The sequence below is a fragment of the Hibiscus syriacus genome, unplaced genomic scaffold (assembly GCF_006381635.1).
Source record: "Hibiscus syriacus cultivar Baekdansim isolate YM2019G1 unplaced genomic scaffold, ASM638163v2 tig00002317_pilon, whole genome shotgun sequence".
Lineage (NCBI taxonomy): Eukaryota > Viridiplantae > Streptophyta > Magnoliopsida > Malvales > Malvaceae > Hibiscus > Hibiscus syriacus.
The window spans coordinates 925,514-940,753 of NW_024061925.1; the positions used below are offsets into that span (position 1 = coordinate 925,514).

General features: G+C 36.1%; 1 protein-coding gene and 1 pseudogene across 1 annotated transcript; one reads left to right on the plus strand and one right to left on the minus strand.

The window, feature by feature from the left end:
* Window positions 1-5,443: 5,443 nt before the first annotated feature.
* Window positions 5,444-8,826, minus strand: LOC120144514 (annotated as a pseudogene).
* Window positions 8,827-11,149: 2,323 nt separating this feature from the next.
* LOC120144317 lies at window positions 11,150-14,758 on the plus strand. The gene is made up of 13 exons (XM_039158413.1): window positions 11,150-11,582; window positions 11,813-11,965; window positions 12,050-12,259; window positions 12,354-12,443; window positions 12,586-12,702; window positions 12,780-13,049; window positions 13,159-13,315; window positions 13,404-13,481; window positions 13,563-13,663; window positions 13,817-13,987; window positions 14,062-14,136; window positions 14,225-14,332; window positions 14,417-14,758. Exons 1-13 carry the CDS (start codon window positions 11,193-11,195, stop codon window positions 14,756-14,758), a joined length of 2,262 nt encoding a protein of 753 aa, XP_039014344.1. The 5' UTR covers window positions 11,150-11,192.
* The last annotated feature ends 482 nt before the right edge of the window (window positions 14,759-15,240 follow it).

Sequence of the window (15,240 nt, forward strand, 5' to 3'; positions counted from 1 at the left end):
GTGTATGTTGTAGTTGCACTTTAGTAATCTGCCTCCATTTCTCTTTGTATTGTAACATATCTTGAACAATCTGCACTATAAATTCTAAATACCATAACATAGTAGGTGGTTTATCGGACTTCACCTTCACTTCGGACAACCCCTCATCATTTTTTTGTGGAATTTTACTCTCCCCGACGCCTCCTAATCTCTCAACTCTCCATTTCAAGGTAGCTAGTTGTCCAACTCTAAGACCCTTAGAAGGAAGAGGTAGAAACCCAACAACCATACATAGATCGAGGATTTGCTGCTGCCAGATTATAGCACTTCGAAAGATGAAATTCTGAATAGTACCCTCGCTATCATTTGAAGGTGAGTGTGCCCCACTGTTCATATCTCCATAATTTCTACATGTAATGTTTAACAGACTTTCAGGTTGTAGTTTATTTTCATCCTTAGTAGTTCCCCTCCCGAAGCCTACATGGAATGCAAGTCTTGCTCCTAAATTTAGAGATATTTTGACTGGAAGAAAAGCGGAAATTGATCTTCCATCACTTTGTCCAATATGAACAAACCCATCTTGAAGATTAAGCCAAGCTTCACTAACATTTAATGTGGCATTCACTTGAGAAAGTATTGTTACCTGCAAAGGGAAGGTACTATCATTGCATGGATCAATAACACGTGTGCTCACATGGACAGAATTGGTGAAATGCAAGGCTATATTCGTGTCATAGATTTGGTGAGTTGATATTCCAGATTCAAGTTGGAGCTCTTGTCCATAATTTGTCTGTAATATCTTGTTCCATAGGCCCCTTGAAGATGACCCCATAGCAAGCCTATCATCAATAGCACAAATAGGAATTCTGAGAATTGATGTCACGTCTCTAGTCCAATCTAAAATTTCTATTGCATCATTGAAGAAACTCTGCTGCTCAAAGTCTTAATTATCATTCTTGCTAGCATCGACAGAGTATGTTGTATTAGTGGAACTGTGAGCAGCACTTCCGTATGTTTTCATCTCAAAGGAAGGCGATTCTTCAATCTTCAGACCACCTGCATCAGGATCCCCATCCAATAACTCAAGCAAAGCTTTCTGCCATTCAGGATTTGAACTTGTTTGCTTCAAAGCATGTTTAGCAGCAACAAAATTTTCAGCAAGCTTCATGGGTTGATTGATCGAGCTCTCAAAATTTCCAGCAAATGAATAAGTACGAGACATCAAAATTGTTTGTGCTTTCTTTGATGGGACTGTCTTTGATGTTACAACTGCCGCTAATCCATCCAAAAAGCTTTGTCTGCTGTCAACCATCTCACATGGACTTCCAACAGAAAGGGAAGCTCTTCGTTGATTTGTCTCATGTATAAATGCAGTAAGTTCAAGTGATAAGGTTGTCCTCGCAATGTCAAAGGGCTCGACTTTGAGAGTTTCTTGCATAATCAGTTGGTTACTGTTTTGCTGGTCATTTTATGGTTACGAGAGATTAGAGAAGTAGAGAGAATAGAACGTAGGAGGAAGAAGTAGAGAAAGAGATGAAGAAATCAGAATTCATTCAAAATATGCATAATGATCCCATTACAGGTACCCGTTTTATTTGTTTACAATAGTACTAGGGAATCTATCTAAGCCAGCTGGCTGTCCTGGTCATAACAAATTCTGGTGTCATCTATTTCCTTTGGGCTGGAGGATTGCAGGCCTGTTCTTGCTGCATAGGTAATGGACTTCCCTTTTGTATCTATTGTTTTAATAATCACTTGTTTCCCACGTGCACTCTCCTCTATCTTCTAATCCCCAAATTTCCCAATTTATTTACTTGCAATCCCTAACCCTTCCTTAGTAATTCCCAAATTCCTTTCTTCGAGTCTAACTTCTTCTTCTCTGCCTTTTCTCTTGTGCGTGACAGAGTATTGTAAAATTTTAATGACCTTAATGAGCAACGAGTCAAGTCAAGCAACAAAAATTTTTAATGAGTACGAGTTGAGCATTGTCTAACTCGTGATCGACTCGCTCGATAAGCACCCCTAGGCACGATCGATAAAGAACGCTAAACCTACAATACAACAACAACTGAGGAGGGGGAGGGAATGTCTCGGTTACAGCAGCCTTAATGTACGGCTAAGGAAATATGCTATCGAAAACATTATTATTTTTTAACATTTCCTGTAAAGCGCTACCTAAAACATTATTTTTTACCGAAAATGTTATTATTGGGTGTTAGCTGAAATGTTTAACATTTCTGGTAAAACGCTACTTAAAATATTATTTTTTTACCGAAAATGTTAATATTAGGTTCTATTGGAAATTAATTAGCGAAAATAACATTTTTAATAAAAAATAATGATTTAGGTAGTGTTTTACAGAAAAAATTAAAAAAATAAAGTTATTTCCTATAGTACCTTTCATAGTCGTATATTAAAGTTATCGTATAGCAAAACTACATGAGAGGATGTATGTATATAGATAAGGTTTCCCCAAGCTCTAGTTCCTATAATAATTTTCTTTCTTTCAAGGGTATTTAATATAGGTTAGGTGAAACCACTACAGAAAAAGTGCAACAGACGAATCCTTACTCCACCCATTAATCCATGGAACACCAGAAAAATGAATTCCAAGTCAAACAGAAAGCTGAGTAGCAGAACCAGGAGCAGTGACTTGGCTTAAAGGCAACGATCTTCCAAAAATGAGAAACCAGACCAAGTTTCCAAATCTTTTCTGTTTACATCGTTCATTCCACAAATTTCCAAATCTCTTCTCCTTAATATACAAAGTAAGAGAAACCAGACCAAGTTTCACCAATTTTTTCATCTTCGGACACAGCAAGTTACTTGGAACATCATAATATATGCCTGGATTATGCTCAACAATAGTGCATAAAATGATAAAAATATGGAAAAAAAAGAAGATACCTAAATAGTCTCAACTCCTATAAGCTTTGAAAGCCGAAGATTCTCATCATATACATACGTACATATATGACTATATGTATGTATTTATATATACCGGAAGGCCCTTGAAATTCGGATGCCAAAGTTTAGAGCAATTTATTTATATAACAATCTGACATCGAAACAGAATTCCTCTGTTTCCACCTTTCTCTTCCATGTTACTTACCGTTAAACTTGAATAATTTAAGCCAAAAAGAGCTGTCAGACCGAAGAAGAGATGGAGCCTTGAAATCCCGGCAAGACGCTACCAGAATCCGACCTGAGAGGTCTGGGTGAATCCAGGCTAAAGGGCTCAACGCCCTGAACTCATTGCACAACCTGATATGGCGATCCAGTGCTTCCTCGATGGAGATGAGGTTATCCGATCTCCGAGCCTCGTCCTTGACGGCCTCGATGCAGAGTCCACAAATCCGATGGCCCTGGTACCCTTTCCGGACGCGAAGGATGTAAGAAAAGGTGCAATCCTCAGTGAAGCCGCAGGATTCGCATTTAACGCACTGGATTTCAATGGGAGCTGTGGCTTTGCTCGTTGGGTTTTGAGTATCTAAGCTTGAAATCGCCATTACAGGGAACAAACAAACATTGAATATTCTTTCTTTACTCCCTCTGTTTCTTATGTGTGAAATGTTTTCAGTTCAACTTTATATTGGGGAGGGAGATGAACAGGTCAAGTGAAAAGGAGATTTATGTCATGTGGGTCTGTTCTTCACATTATCTAATAATCATATTAAATTCTAATTATATTTAAAATTACATTAAATGATTTTTTAAATATAAAAAAATTCTCTTATACAATTATTTTCATTATCCATAAAATTTAAATAGCAAACTTTTTAATCATCTTATTCAAAAAAAATGACAACATTTAAATATTTTTTTAATACAAATAAACTAAAATTGTTATCTTTTAAATGAAACCAATATCTTACGATAATTTATGAATATTTATATATAATATTTATATTTTTATCATTAAATGATTGGTGATAAGATACATATATGCACGAACATAATTACTTTGGTAGTTAAAGAAATCGTTAATATAATTAAACTCTTTTCATATGATCTATGTCTTCTTCGTCGTATATTTATAAAAAAGTCAATTGCACTTATTTTTTTTATACAGTCTAATATGATTATAAGATAATATATGTTCAAAATTTTTCTTAAAAATTGACAACACGATAAACTCAATAGACATTACTAATAAAAACCCAAGACCACTAAAACCACGTTATAAATTCCTACTTAATTAAATGTGTAAATATAAAGTAGTTGTATAAATTTATTTACAATTACATAAAATTACTTTTAATATAACAATTTTTATCGTATCAATTTTATTTGATGTGATTTATTCCTTGGGTCCTTGAATCAAAGTGAGACAGACTCGGAAATCTAGTGTGATTGAAGGACGTATGGAAAAGAAAAACGAGAATGTGCGGCTGCTAAAATTGATGTCTCTAATGGAGAGCAACCAACAAAGTGTGAATAGAGAAGTAATTCACAATCATCAAATATCTCTCTCCATCACAGGTTTCTCTCAGTCAAACAACCTCTCTGAACCAGCATTTCCCACCTTTCAATGGCTCTCCACTTTTATGTAAACATTGTTGGGTCTTTTTCATATGATCATCTTAGTATTTCATCTCATCATCTCCTCGCAGAAACAGATTTTACTTGGTTTGTTTCTTCTGGCAGAGGAAAGCTTGTAACTTCATTCAACGTCGGAAAACGACAACAATATCTGCGGTTAAGGCAAACGAGCCATGTGCAAGACCATTTCACTCTTCTTCCGATGGGACAAAAACCAAAGCTGGTAATAGAGGCGTAGCAATGGCAGCTTCCTTGTGAAAACAGGGGCCTGTCACCACCTTCATGGCATTTAGATAGCTGCCACCAGCTTGGGAATCTTTTTTCTTTTCCTTCCATTTTGTTGCTTGGGAGCAGATAACTACAACCGATGCCTGGTGGTTTGGTAGCATATGATTTTGAAGATAGATACGGATGTTGCTATCTATCTCTTGTTTTATCTTGCGTTTGTTTCCAAAGGCTTCTTTTATCCAACACCAATCGAAAATTGCAACCCGTTTGTTATCGTCGGGGGCACGACGAAGAAAAAACAAAAAGCCCATCACCACAGACCACCCCACCTGACCATATAACGATTATGGCCACCCCCATGAACATATTATAGGACGACTTGTATCATCCAAAAGGATTGATTACTATGATGATCCCATTAAAAGCACATGCTAATGCTCGTAGATCGCCATCAACAGAAGAGAACATTGAAGCAGTTATCGACTGACATGTAACAAATTAGGACAATTATCCAGTAACATGAATTTATTTAAAGGTTCAAGCAGTAATACAAAACATAATTGTAAGATGTAAACCCTCTTCCGATCTCTCTCAAACATGATGGTCAAGTAAAACACGTTTGTTGTTTCAAATGTTAACAGAAAGGTCTTTTCATGCTTACTACGCACGCTCGCTAACAGGCGTCAAATGTTCATCTATTTCCTCTGTTGACAACACTCTGAAAACTGGATTATCAGCTTTCACCTCTCCCACCTGCCAAACATTAGAAGATGTTAATGTCAACTACAGTTCAAATACAGGGAAAACGACAATAACTACAGATTCAACCACTATCGGGAATATATTTATGCATTTACATTAGAGAAACAAAATCAACTGAAGTAGAGTGAGATTAGACCATAAACAAGCCTATCAAAACCAACAAAGGATATCCTGCCAGTGGGTTGTTTTCAAATCCCAATTGGCATTGTTGATCACCTTCTAGTAGGTTACATATGTAATTACATGGTAGTTAACCTTCTAGAAAAGTAAATACATGTGTGTGGTGCATACTCCCTACTGGGTAGTTTTCAAATCCACATCGAAAGTGTGTTTGAGTTTCTTATAGGTCTTTTAACTACTGGCATGTCCACTCGGCTAAAAATGCAAATACATGTGTGGTGCATTTCACATGTCTGGGACAACCCCCTAACAGTTTGTTTTCAGATCCACGTTGGCAGTGTGTTTGAGTTTCTTATAGGTTATAAAGGATTCAATGGTAGTCAAAACCAGCTAGCTTTGAACTACTGCTTACTGATTTTTTCTTCGGCCAAAAATATGCTAATTATGCAGTTTATCTCCAGGGAAACATTTATTAAACACGTGAAAGGAGATAGTTTCAAACTTATAGAAGGCAAGATATTAAATACTGTAACCGCTAGCAAGTAGAAGGATCAGCTGACTCAGTATACCTCTATCTCAGTAGCCTTGAAATCCTCTTGAATAACAGATTGCAGAGCAGAAATAGCAGTATGCAGAATAGTAGTAATAGGAACAATTAGATAAATGTGATTGTTTTAGCTAATGTTAAACATGTGGTCTTTGGAAACATCCTTTACCGTGCATAAAGGAAAAATAAAATATAAATACCTGCACTGTTTCCTCATAAGTAAAAGCAGGGTCATTCTTCATCTTCTTTTCCAAGAAATTAATTGCCTCTTGCTCTTTGGATCAAGCACTGGTTGCCTGCAGCATATGAGTCAAAATTCATCCCACAATCAAAATGCTTACCCTAAAATTAGTCAAAAACAATTTGGAATCATGTTATTGCACCAATCAGCTCAGATTGGAGAACAAACATGCTACTTTCATGCCCAAGGAGAAGAACAAAGAAAATGAAATAGTTTATATCAACTTGTGGCAGCAAACACCCATGATATGAATATATGATGGGTAGTGGTATGAGAGTATTGAATAATTCCCATTCTAAGAATTTTGTTTGTATGCGATCTTCCGAAATCTATGGTTTTCTAGGTTTTCTAATTTTTCATTATCGTAAACAAATTGTGTGTGTTGTTGTTGGGGGGGGGGGGGGGTTCAGCAAGTACATTACTACCTTCGTCACGCAAATAAAGGTCTTTGCGAATAATAAGTCAAAGAGAAATATTAGAGAAAAACAGCAATGAATCCTATCTACGATAATACAATATGCTTTCAGAACCAGGTGCTGAGAACCAAAGTCAAGGATTCAAACTAAACGAGCAATAAAAATTAATTTGAAAACTACCCTGTGACCATAAAAATGGCCTGCTGGATCACACTTGTAGAGTTGGGGTCCCTTTTCTTCATCAATACCCAAAACCATAGCAACTTCACAGAAAATAGTAAGAAAGCTATTAACAGGTAAAATTTGAGAAAGTTGCTCGTAAATATACTTGCATATAGCGTCTTACATGTGTGAACAAACTGAAAAACTGTAAATCTTCTGTGACAAAGACAAATTATTAAAAACAAAACCACAGTTGTAAGATTTTGAAGAATAAATATACATACCAACTCCAAGAGGTCTCATACAAGCATGTTGTGTGTAAACCTGTGATTTGTCGGCAATCCTACATCAATAAAGCATGTTATTCTAAATAAGCTGTATGATCTTGAAATGTACAAGAACCCCAAACATCAAAGAAAAGTTAATGAATAATTCAAAATAAATAGTAATATAAAATGTGGTCAGTTACTGGTTTTTGAACCAAGATTATATTCGTGAACCACAAACATAGAGTACTTTGTCTGCAGTCTTCGGGGCATAAATTTGCTGTCATCTTATATCCAAATGAACGTTTCTTGACATCACTAAATTTGTTAAAAGTTCAAGCATTCTCTAGAAGTGGTGAAGAACTCTACAGCTACAACATCAACCAACAGGAACACAGATAAACATCGGTAATTTCAACTTAAGAGGATATAAGAAACCATACCATTTGGACAATACTATCCACAGGCATCTCATATCCGTATCTGAACCGAAACTCGGCTGCTTCATTCCTTCCTTGCTGGACCAAGGTCCTCGCATCAGCTGCAGAGCAACAATGCAAATTAGAAAAGCAACCCTCACAAAGTATTTGCATAACAATAAAGGAATTTTAGCCTTGTGCGTTAATCTAATGTAGCCAGTAAAAATATATTTGAGTTCTATCCTAAAGAGAGGCAAGCAAATTAACGAGAGAAAGCTGGTCCATTATGTGATGCCATTTGCCAGGGTTAGTAAAAGTTAATTTATTAAGAAAACCATTCTGTTCTAATTGACATTTTCATAGCTTTCATACCTTGGATACAACTTTGAAGAAAAATTCCAACCCTAATTTACACTGATTTTAAGCTTAAAATTAGGTATATCAACCCAAAATCCTTATTCTCCACAAAACCCTAGTTCAGTAGTCAACGTAATAAAAGTCTTTCAAATTCGATCAAGCAAATATCAAATAAAAATGGCATTTCCAAAAAAAAAACTAAACTAAACCTCTCATTCCAGTAGCCAACAATCCAAGGAACTTGGTAATTGGGAAAAGATGAGTGGCACTAGTCTGATCCAAAAGCTTGTCCTGCATTGCATTATTAAAAAAAATTAAATACTCAAATCGCCAAAAAAAATTAAATAACCCCAAAAACGAAAACCCAGAAATAAATTGAAGGAGTGTACGGACAGGAACTTTCTTCTGAGTAACAACACAGACTGAATCTTTTCCTCAAATACCAATCGATGTGATCCCAGCTGCTTTTACTGCTTTAAACGCATACTCTGCTCAATTCATTCCAAAATCAAAATTGGTCCAAAGCTATTTATGGGAACCAATACAAAAGTAGGGGAGTAGAGTGAATATATATACATACCAACTTGGAAGAGACGGCCTTCGGGAGAGAAGATGGTGATATGGAGATCGTATCCGCCTCCACTTCCTCGCCTCATTTTCTCTCTTGTTTCTTTGGAATTATTTTGTTTTTTTTATAGGGTTTTGGATGCAGAGATTCTTACTTATAAGAGAAAGCTTCTTCCCCAAGAACGAAATTGCCAAGCTCTTTTTAAGACTCTTTCGAATTAACTCAGGGATACAAAAAAAAACTCAGTTATTTGTCCAAAATAACCTTCTTTCAATTTTTAAAGCGTAAACTACAAGAATGATCACTAAAGTTTGAATAAATATTTTCTCTCCACTTAACTTTAAAATATTACAAATTAATACTAATATTATCAATTTCTAGCAATATGGTCACTCAATCATCTCCGTTGGATTGATGATGCGGAAATGTTAACAAAAATGTTAACATTTAGTTTTACCCCTAAAATACTACTAAAGTATTGAATAGGTCCTTAAACAATGATTTTATATCTAATTTATCCAAAAAAATTCTAGTTTTCATTTTTTTCCAAATAACCATTACTACCACCATATTCCTCCCGCCTCCCGCCTCTCCCACCTCATCAGCATCTCTGTATAACGTAATTGAATTGAATGATTAAACAAAGTGACATACCTGCTCACACCTCACCTTGTTCTGCTCAACCTGCAATGTATTTTAGGAAATCAATTCAGAATCAAAACGTTCATGATCTAATGCCTAACCTTGATCCATACATTCATCGAGATTAAGTGTATATAGATCAAAAAGAAAAGGGGCTAAAATCTTCACTGTTACGGTTCATGTTACGAATAAATATACTTTAAAAGAAGCATGGTAATACATCATTTTGATTTATGTACATCGATTATAGCTTTAGAATTATCTTCAAACACATTTTAATTTTGAGCAAATATGTACAACTTAAGTAGTTCATTAAGCTGGGAAATGGGAAACAATCGGAATTCTTGAATGTGATCTAAAATCTTATAATATAGCAGCATATATAGCTCTTCTCTTGGAAACTGAGCGTTCTCTTCTTCCAAATGTGAAATCATAGATTTCAGTTCAACAGTATATGGCTAAATGTCAACAAGGACAGCAATACAATTAAAATCGATGAGACAAAAGGTAAGTACATTATTTTTTTCCCATTTTCTTGGCAACCAAACATGAATTAGGAAAGAGAGCCTGACTTGTTTGCGTTCTCTAGACGTAGCAGCGGATTTCCTGTTCTTGATTGTGCTCCTTTTTTTTTGTCAATGGGGCTGCTATTCCTTAGGCCACTTAGATGGCTGGGTTTGGGAGCTGATGAGTTGGGAGAGACGGGAAGGGGAGAAATAAATTGGTGGTAATGGATATTTTAAAAAAAATGAAAATTAGAAATGTTTTGGAATAAATTATATATAAATTTGTCGTTTACAGATCTATTTAATATTTTAACAATATTTAGGGATAAAATTAAATATTAAACTTTTTGTTAATGTTGTCACGTCATTGATTTAACGGATATGACAGTGGAGTTATCATTTTGTTATAAATCCATAATGTTAGTGATGAACTTGTAACTTTTGAAAGCTCAATGGAGAAAACTGAAATTTTCTTAAACTTTAGCGACCATTCATGTCGCTTACGCTTTTTTAAAAGTATTATTATTCCTGGTTTCTTTCTCCTCTTACAATCGCACCCTTTTGTTATGGGAACGTTTTGATGCTTTGAAGGGTAAAAAAGGGCTTCGGCGTCTTTTTCCAATTTTACTTTGGTGGAAATACATATGAGTCCTTGTTTAGTTATGTCTCAAATCAAAATCTATAGGCATAATGATTAAATTAGTCCAATATTTATATAAATAGTTACTTTGATTCCTTTTTTTAATGTTTTAGTTCTCAACTTTCAATTTTTTGTTAAAATAATTAATGTTTGGTAGAAATGTTAGTTGACCAATGATCTAACATATGTTATTAACGTTGCAATTTCACATGTGCTTAAAATTGATGTGACACATGTCACATCATTCGAAGTAATGATGTGATATGTTATATCATATCAAACTTCCGGACTATGGTAATAGTTGTTAATAGTTGAGTGATCGATTTGTTACAAAACAATAATACCAGTGATCGTTTTGTTATTAAATGATAATATTAATGGTTGTTTCATTATTTTTAAAACTTCAGTGCTGAAAAAAGAAATTTACTTATACCTTACTGACCATTAATATAGTCTACTCCTTAAATATTACAATAATAACCATATTTGTCGGACTAAGATCCCATACAAGATTCTGTAATTAGTTGAGTATTGAATTAGTTATGAAGCATGCATCGTTGTTAGTATTATATAAAAATACGCGTCTTTTTCTCTAAAAAATGAAAATAATCCCATTCGAAAAATATAAGAACAATACGAATAAGGTGGTCACGCCGATTCCAGGAACCAGATCACCCGAGTAATCCCAGATCCCTGCTGTCCAAAACAATCTCCTTTCGTTTTCTCATGTGAAGAAGAAGAAAGAAAGAAAAAAGAGGGTGAAAGAGAGATTTTTTGTTTAAACTTTACGTTAAACAATGGCGGAGGATTTTGCAAGGGCGGTGGAGGACGGGCTAAAGCTAGGGAAACGGATATACTTAGGGAAAGACAGGGCGGTAGCACCACCCAAGCCGCTACCACCGATGGAGAAGTCTCCTCATATTTACTTGCCATCGGCGCCCATGGTGTATGCGGTCATACTCGACCCGAGGATTGTCGACAACCCGGATATCCCAAGTTACCAGCCTCACGTGCATGGGAGGCTGGATCGACCCGCTTTGATTCCTCTCCAGATGAACGCCATCAATCTCGACGTTGATTGTTATGGCGATACAGCCTTTGTTCAAGTTTCTGGGACGTGGAGGGTTCATTGCGTTATGGGTAGCCGTTCTTGTAACTGTCGCATTGCTCTCCCGATGGGCGACCAGGTCAGTTCCCTGAGCATGTATTATCGATGGTAAAAAAGGATATTGTTCTCTTTATAGATCTCGAGTTCGATTACCTGAGTCACCACGATATGTGTGTGTTGTCAATAGCCTAAGGATTTAGCTTTAAGCTTTTTGGTCTGGATCTTAGCTCAAAATGATTCATTTTCAGCTAATGGTGTTTGAAGTGCTTATTAATGGTGTCAAGCAATAATGTATTACTTGGCTAACAGGGTTCAATTCTAGGTGTTGAGGTTGATCTTCCTACAAAATCATATTCCACTGAACTAGTCGGAGTAGAAGAAAGTAAGGGTATTAAGAACATAGCGAAACCAGAAGATGGAGTGTTTGTGTGTCCTCGTATATTTACGATAACAATACCAAAGGTGCATCCATGTCTCATTGTTATAATGTAACTCAATTTTCTGTAAGTCTATTGTTTCTAACGAATGTTTGTTTTATATTTCCAGATCGATGGGGGTACTTCTGTATCGATTAAGCTTCATTGGTCTCAGAAATTGTCATATAATGATGGCCAGTTGACTCTGACTGTGCCCTTCAGTTTTCCTGAATTTGTTAATCCTTCTATAAGGAAGATTGCAAGAAAAGAAAAGATACAATTGAATGTGAACTCTGGTATTGCAACCGGAATGGTCCAGGCAACTAGTCATCCTTTTAAGGTGTACATTTGTGTTTGAATTTGCGTGTTGGGACTTGATTAATGATATCGTTTCCTTTCTACTTATTGTTCAGTTAATCTCTTCAACATTTCAGGAATTAAGAAGTGAGACAGGGGAGATTGGCTTCTTATATGAAGCAAATGTTCTTAAGTGGTCCGAAACCGACTTGAGTTTATCATATAGTGTAAGAATTCGAATTAACTTGTTTTCATATCATCTTTTCTTTAGAACTGCAAAACAGTTTCACGAAACATGAACTTCCCTAAAGTCTGTTGATACTTACATCAGATACTTATGATTTCATCTTGTTGTTTACATCTTGATAGGTTTCTTCCAGTAACATATATGGAGGAGCCCTTTTTCAGTCTCCTTCGGTATATGATTCGGATCAAAGGGATATGTTCTATATGTATCTTTTCCCTGGAAGTCAGCGTGATACAAAGGTCAGTATAGCATTCGTTTCCTTCCTCGGTTCTAGTCTGGTTCTGGTATATCTATCTTTAGCCTATTGGATTTATAGGTGTTCAGAAAGGAGGTCATATTTGTTGTTGATGTAAGTGCCAGCATGCGAGGGAATTCACTTGAGAGTATCAAACGTGCAATAAACACAGCCCTGTCTAAGCTCAGTCCAGAAGATTCATTTAACATCATACTTTTTAGAGATGAGACCTTCCTGTTTTGCACATCCATGGTGTTGGCTTCCGAGGAAGCAGTTGAAAGGGCCTCTGAATGGATAGCCAAGAACCATTGTGATGGGGCTGGTACAAATATTTTCATTCCTCTTCAAAAGGTGTTTATGCATTTCCTTTGTTTCTTTTCATTAAACTTTTTTATGTTTTCTGTTTCGATTCAAGAGAACAGAAAATGCATCCTATGATCTTAAAACTTATATTTGTCAGGCAGTTGATATGCTGTCAAACACGCATGGTACGATTCCCATGGTTTTTCTTGTTACTGATGGAGCTGTTGAAGATGAGAGAAAAATCTGTGAGTGGATGAATAAGGTCGTGAAAAATGGAGGGTCATTCTCCCCACGGATACATACTTTTGGCATAGGTAAATAAGGCCTATATATATTTCCAGCTATTAACACAGTATTAGTTGCACCATAGCTTCTTGTTTAACTTGTATGGGGACATTGCAGGATCATTCTGCAATCACCATTTCCTGCGCATGCTGTCAATGATTAGCCAGGGAGGATATGCTGCTGCTTTTGATCTAGGTTTGTATGTACAACAGTATATAAACGTTTGCATCGTGTATTATTAATCTTACCGGTATTACCTTCCTCTCTTTTTGTCAGATTCGATCGAGTTTCGGATGCAGAAACTATTTAGTAAAGGTTTATCCACTGTTATTGCAAACATATCCATTGATGCATCTGATGATCATGAGCAAATAAAGGTATGTACATGTCTGAGTGCCTTTATAAGTTCCATTCATCTATGACATTATGCTAAGTGAACTTGAATATGTCTGTCTGATGCGAGTATGTATCTGATGCGAGTATGTATCTGATGCGGGTATGTATATTTTTTACCTGCAACATCCGTATAGCTGTACTCATTATGTATTCCCGACCTTTCATCGGATACGCCACTGATAATATGCGGGAGGTACAAAGGCAGTTTCCCCGACACTCTTAAAGCTAAAGGCGTTCTAGGAGATTCAAGTAGTTTCATTATCGATTTGAAGATAGAAAAGGCGAAGGACATACCTCTTGACAAAGTAAGACGCCTGTATACCTCCAATGATTTTCTCTTGGATTTGCATATATATATGTTTTCATTTTTCTCTTGCAGGTTATAGCCAGGCAGCAGATCGATCTACTCACGGCGCAGGCATGGTTTTCGGAAAATAAACAGCTCGAGGAGCAGGTTGTTTCTCAGTATTCTCGACATTTTCCACCCACAATTGGTAGGCTAAACGACCGTTTCTGATATTAAATTGGTTTGTAAATGGCAGATCGTCAATTTGAGCATAAGAACTTGCAATATCTCTGAGTATTCTCGTATGGTCTTACTCGAGAAAAGTAAAATCGACAATGAAACCGATGTTACCGGAGCTCAGAAGGTAGGCTATAGGATACCACGGTATCATCCACTCCATGCAACTTGCAATATTATCTTACGAGGACAATGTGTTGTATGAGTACAGATATCGAGTAAAGGCAATGCACGCAAGCTTTTGGAGTCCGCAGGGCCGAAAAAGATATTGCTTCAAATACTTACAGTCGGTTTCGGCAATCTGGCGGCAACCGCTGAGAACATCCGTCCGGGATCCGTCGAAGAGAATTTACCAGAAGTGATGGAAATTCTGAACAAGAGAAGTTCAAATTGGTGTGGTCAGCTGTGTAAAAGTTGCTATTGCGTGTGCTGCCTCGACTGTTGTTCAAAGATGAACAACCAATGTGCGGTAATATTAACGCAAGTACTGGGCGCTGTAGCTTGCTTTGGGTGCTGTCAATGTTGCGCACTTTGCTTCCCTGAAGAAGGGTGATGATGAAATGCATCCCCGGATTTAGAAACATCGTTGTATATTTATGCTTATAATTTGTATAAAGATTATAGTATTCATAGTATATCATATCGTAAACTCAATGTGATATATGGATTATTACAGAAGATGGTTTCATCATCTAATTCTTCTTCTTCAAAAAGAAGTTTATGAAATGAATAATGGTGTACGTAAGTGTAGGGAATTGCCATTGCCAATGCCGATTAGAGTTTAGAGTGGGAACTTGCGTATCTTTCCCCGCCATGCTGCCACGTAAAAAGTTACATCCGAGGTAGTCCTTCATTTAATATTCCATATATTTGGTTTTAAAATATATTAATTATTAAATTTTATTTTTTTAAATTGTTAACAAAAAATAATATCTTATTATCTCCTTAAATATCATTTTACATTGCACCAACCAAATTATTTCAATGATTAAAAGAATTGTTGTTATTCTTACGTCCCTAGAATTTTAGTTCACC